Raw genomic sequence first — 6,000 nt, 5'->3', positions numbered from 1 at the left:
CTTTACCAAGCCCAATCACCTCTAGTTTTCTAATGCAAATAGATGACAAAACAGGGCTTGGTATTCAGCATTTCACCTTATAGATTTTTGAATATTGAAGGATTTTTGTTGAACATTTATAGAACATTGGGCATGAACATTTTACTAATTTTTGAACTTCAGGACTGCAGAATTTCCATCTGAAAGGAGTCATTTCTTCAAGTCTTATGTTCTTTAGTGATAAAAGTTAACATTCTCTACCCTTTTATTATTTATAATAAATAATCATTTTTATAATAAAAAATGTTATTATTAACAGCAAAGAGACCAGATTCATGATATTCCACATAATTTAGTATATGTTTTTAATATATTAGACTAGAATAAAGTTTTCCACATCTGCATATATTAATTATATATTATATAGCACTCTGCCAGTTATACAACACAACATTTACAGGTGAACATTAAAATGTCAGTGTACCTATTAATAACTGAACATTAACAAGATAATAATCAGGTATTCATTTAATGGGAGAGTCTAGTATTTCCTGATAATCCTGCCTTCTTAAATTCCTCCAGTAAAGTTTATAGCCAGCAAGGACAAAAACACTAATCATAATGATTACCCCTCCAAAGACATCATAGACACTAGGAAATATATGTAACACTAGAAGCTGCAACACCATGGCTACCACAATCTCCAGATGTTGCACGGTGCTGACCAAAGCTGGATGGAATTTGTCCAAGGCATAATAAACTCCTAAGAAGGCTGCAGTAGAACAAATGCATATAGCAATGAGATAACTCCAGGTTTCTCCATCTAATGGGATGATGGGTTCTTGAAGAACAAACATAGTAGATACTCCCCAGACTGTCCCAGTCCAACCAAAGGTAAACAGTGCAGTCCACATGCTGATCTTCTCCTTAATGGATCTGTATACTATCATGGAAAGAGCAGTGGTCAGTCCAGCCATCACGGTCATAGTGTACCCAAAGGCTTCTTTCCAGGCATTTAACAAAGAATTATCTTCATCAACAATGTTGGGGATCATGACAAGACAAACACCTAAGATGCTGCAAACAACTGTAGCCGTGTCAACGTAAGCCATTTTCTCATCTACAAGTAAAAAAGCCAAAATGGCACTGAAGACTGTGGTTGTGGCTCTCCACATAGTGGTCCCATTGCTGGGAGGAACTATTGAAAATGATGTATAAGCACAGGTGATAGAGATGACATTGCATACACCATAAAAGAAGAGTCGCAATCTGTATCCACTGGGTCCAAAGGGGGATTCCTGGTAGTAACACACAACTAACACAGATAAGACCTGCAAAACAGAGCGGATAAAAATCAGTTCTAGAGATGGAACTTTGGAACGATCAGAAACAAGCCTAGTGATAAGAGCTACACATCCATGAGCCAAAGCAGATCCAAACAGCACTATCCACATTTTTCTGGATTGAAAAATATTTTTTTCTGCAAAGTTTTGGAATTGTCCAATCTCATTGGTCATTGGGTCTTCTGTTGGTGGATGTTGAGTATCCATGGTTCCAAAGAAAGTTCTTCCTTTTCTTTTCATTTCACTCAGCAGGCCTTTCTTTGGATTTTCTTCCATAAAATTTCCATAGTCTTCATTGATTTCTTCATATCCATCATCCCCAGGCTGGGGATAATGAGAAGTATATTTCACCATCACCGTGTTTGGGTGTATTTTCACCCGTTTTTTAACTGGATATTTTTTGGAGGGAGAAGTATCCATTTCTTCAGGCAATCAATTCTATTTAAGAAGGAAAAAAAAAGACAAATGTACATATTCATCACTTGAAATATAGTTTTAATTTCTATTATAATCATATGTACCAATTCAATAATAGATAGTAGAGGTTGTAACAGGAGTTTTTTTAAAAAAAGTAATAAGAAGACATGATATGGCAATATGCCTTGTCAGATGTATGAAGCCCAATGAAATTGTCTACCCTTTTTTCACTCTCATCTTAAGTCTGCCCCTATGTCTCATTCTGATTTTTCTTTGTCTCATTAAGCTCTATTTTCTTTACATCACAAACAACTGATATTTTTCCATTTGTTCATTCCTCCCTCTCTACGCATCCAATAAGATAAACACAGAAAAATAAACGACAACATAGATCAAACCTTTCCTTCTCATTGTGTCCATTTGTCTGTATTATAAATTATAAATGATTAAGTCCAAATTCTTTTGTATAATCACTTCTGTATGATATCCAAACTAGTCTTATATTACAAATTATAGTGATTTTTTTAAACATTTATTCTGGCTTCCCATACATTTTCAGATATATGGGATGCACTGAAATTAGAAAATTAATAAAATGGATTTCATGACATTCATGCATTGTTGCTATATACAGCTTTTCTGATGAGCAACTGGGCAATATGTTTAAGATTTTAACTGAAACTACCCTTTAATTCAGCAATATCACATCTAAGATTTTACCCTAAAGAGATGATCACAAGATGCTTTTTACCTTATGTTTTTTAAAAAAGAAAAAATAAGAGTACATATTTATATTTGTTTATATAATATAAAAAGTATAACATAAAGGAATTATGGAAAGAGACAAAGGAAGCTAATAATCATTGGGGTGGGACAGGAAACAAGAATGGAAGGAAACATTTTTACTGTATACTTTTTAATATATTTTTTGAATCATGATAATTGTTTAAAATTAAATTACAAACTAAAAAGAAAAGTTCATCTGTTATTGAGAAAATGAGAGCATACAAAAAGGTGGGGGAAATGTATGAATAGGAGAGTTCATTGTAGCTTACCAGAATGACCCTCGATACTATGCTATGCAGCCATTAAAAATAACAATGCGGATCTTTACTGACATAGAAAGATATCCATGACATATAAGGATTTGCCATAGTGCTGGCATATAGTAAACTCTCAATGAATATTAATAAATTCAGCTTCCTTTCACCTATAATTAACTCTTTTGAAACACTGGGTGTCTTCTACAATGTTATTCTTTCTTTGAGACCTGTATTTGTTCACTTAGTTCTGTTTACTTCTTCCCCTCTCCCCAAGAACAATTTCCTATTTCCTTCCCAATGATTTCTCCCCTCCCCTCTAAAACATAAAAATTTTTAAAAAGGAAACCTTTTTATTTTTTGTCTTCATGACATATTCCCTGTTCCTTGCCAAAAACTCACCAGTTCTAGGATCTTAAACCATGGTCCAGAAATCAAATCCTATTTTGTTCTTTAACACCATCTGGGTAAACCAACTGTTCCTATTTACTCCTTTCTCTTCTAAATGACACCACCTTCAGTTGGAAGAGTCATTTTAAAAAACACCACCTGTGCCTCCAAGCCCTTCAGTTCCTAGCATGGACCTCCCACTTGCAGTCCTTCATGCATATTGCTATCAGGCTAATCTGGATGTTCTCTTTTTTCAACTTTTATTAGGATATTTCCACTTCAAATCATGACTTTAGCTTCAATAATCACAAACTGAACTAACAGTCTTGGTCTCCCAAATAGATTTTCCTTCCCTAAATTCCTCATTTATGTTTGAAATACCACCATCTTTCTAGTTCCCCAAGCTAGAAACAAAGGAATACTCAATTATCCTTTCTGCCATCACACTCCATTTGGTCATCAATCTTATTGTTTTTGTCTTTGAAATATTTCTCAGATTTTTCCTTTCTCCTCCAATTCCATTTTACCTTTGTGATTCTGGATCAGGTTTTTATGAATTCCCATCTAGAATATTGCAACTGCATCCTAACTAGCCCTCTTGAATCCCAGTCCTTCTCCCCTAAAATACAACTATATTATACCACTGTCGCATTAATGCCTTTAACAGATTCAAAACAGAACAAAAAACTTCCCTCAAGCTTTCCATTCAAGAACCTACAAGCTTTCCTACCAACTACGTCATCGGCCTCAACTCCTCTGCCTAACTCTCAAGACCCTGCCTAGTCTAGCCCCTACCGATACTTAGCTCCTTAACAAACACACTTTGCTCTGATCAGTCCAGTGTTCTCCCTGTCCTGACTTCCTACATGTACATGTTTCTCTAAGCTTTTATTCTCACTAGCTTCCCCTCTGCTCCCACTTTCTAAATACTGCTCATCTTTTAAGAAGGCCCAGTCCAAATCCTGCCTTTTAGAAACAAGCCTTCCCTGACCACTCTAGCCACTTATTTTTTTCTTCTTTGTTTAACATCTGCAGTAGTTCTTCTAATTTTTGTAATCTCATCATTTTGTTATTTAGTTGTCTTAATTCAGTGGAATTTTGTCTCCAGTCATTGTACCCAAATTTGCTGTTAAATCTCTTTTCCTTGCTAGTCAGCAAATATCTTAATGATACCTCAGTTAGATCCCATAACTTCCCACTTGCTTAAAATTGTTAAAATTATGTCTTATATCCTTTCAAAGCCTTCCCCTTCCCACTGCAGGCCAGATTTGTAGCCCCAGGAGCACAAATAGGGGAAGGACGTATTCTGTTGTTTTACTCCTTCTCCCATTCCCTCCTTTTGGAGTCCTTGGGAGGGCAGTATGGTCTACCTCTGGGACACCTCCTCCACCTCTCTTTCTAGGCTCCAGCTCCCCTGGTGTATTGGCACAGGGAGGAAGGAAAAGGAAAGGACACATATCTCATACACTGGCTGCTGTTGTGTGATGGCTTTTTGATATATAAACTTGGCTAGGCTGAACTACATTCCCTAGTTATTTGATCAAACACTAATATAAGTGCTGCTATGAAGGTTTTTGCAGATGTGATAGAAGTCCCTAATCAGTTGACTTTAAGTTAATAAAAGAAAGACTATCCTGGGTGGGCCTGACCTAATCAAGTAAGCCCTTCCAAAAACGGATTAGGCTTTCCATGAGTTCAGAGATTCCAAACAATTCATGCCATTGGGGTTCTAGCCTGCTCATGACCTTCCTTTCCTTACTACCTGTGGACAAGAAGCTTTGGCCTTTGCTCATGGGTTCCAACATGCTCCTGATCTTTTCTTTCTGACTACCTGCCCTACATACTACAAACTTCCTTATCCAGCCGCCACAGTTACATTAGCTAATTCCTTGTAATAAATCTCCTCTTGGTTCTGTGTCTCAGGTTGAACCCTGACTCTAATATATGGTGAAATTCTCTCTTTGATTATTGTCTTTGTTTCTGTGCTAACTCTGATAGGCCATTGATACTCTCTAGGTTGCAGGCATCCAAATGCAGGCTGTCTTACGTAAATTCTGTAGAGCCTCCCCAGTGCACAAATCCCTGATGTGGGAGAGTCTCCTGCCCTGGGGCTATGGCCCACAGGTTTTTGCTGTTTGGGTCCTCTTGCTGGGTGGGCAGTTCTCTTGGTTAGGCACCAAAAGTATTCACTTGACCCCAGGAAAGTCACATATCCTTACCACTCCAATTAGTATATAGGCCACTCACCACTGCCCCCTTCTCTCCAATTTTATTTCTCTTTCCTTGAGCAAGCAAAGAACAAATTAAAATGTGCTGTCTGCTTTAAGCAGACTTCCAATTGGAGAATGAGAAAGCACACCCAATCGTTGTAAATAATGATCTGGTAACTTTCACCCTCAGTTGGCTTTAAGGAGGAACAACCCTCTTCCCTCCCCATTAGGAAAAAGCACAACATTCTTCTTAGACCAAGGACCCACAATAGATAATATGATCCCGTTGACAGATTGCATTTTCCAAAGAGAGTCACTAGTCTAGTATCTCCCATACTACATGTCTGGTTTTTTAAAATGTGAGTTTGACATTATTAAATAGAGAGGTAGGGTCTATATTCCCTCCCATTAAAAGTAGCCCTACTGGGCTTCCCTGGTGGCGCAGTGGTTGAGAATCTGCCTGCCGATGCAGAGGACACGGGTTCGAGCCCTGGTCTGGGAAGATCCCACATGCCGCGGAGCAACTAGGCCCGTGAGCCACAATTGCTGAGCCTGCGCGTCTGGAGCCTGTGCTCCGCAACAAGAGAGGCCCGCGCACCGCGATGAAGAGTGGCCCCCGCT

At 38.0% G+C, this 6,000-nt stretch overlaps 1 protein-coding gene across 2 annotated transcripts in view; it reads right to left on the bottom strand.

The window, feature by feature from the left end:
* Nucleotides 1-315: 315 nt before the first annotated feature.
* Nucleotides 316-6,000, bottom strand: part of SLC35G2 (solute carrier family 35 member G2) — a 32,727-nt gene continuing 27,042 nt past the window's right edge. For both annotated transcript variants that reach the window (XM_007170355.2, XM_007170356.2), the window contains exon 2: nt 316-1,760. In XM_007170355.2, the coding sequence (XP_007170417.1) occupies nt 504-1,742 (1,239 nt within the window). In that variant the 5' untranslated portion in view covers nt 1,743-1,760 and the 3' untranslated portion in view covers nt 316-503. The remainder of the gene's footprint in view (nt 1,761-6,000) is intronic.

Source organism: Balaenoptera acutorostrata, chromosome 4 (assembly GCF_949987535.1).
Source record: "Balaenoptera acutorostrata chromosome 4, mBalAcu1.1, whole genome shotgun sequence".
Classification (NCBI taxonomy): Eukaryota; Metazoa; Chordata; class Mammalia; order Artiodactyla; family Balaenopteridae; genus Balaenoptera; species Balaenoptera acutorostrata.
The sequence above is the reverse complement of the archived record's forward strand: the minus strand, read 5'-3'. Positions and strand labels throughout refer to the sequence as shown.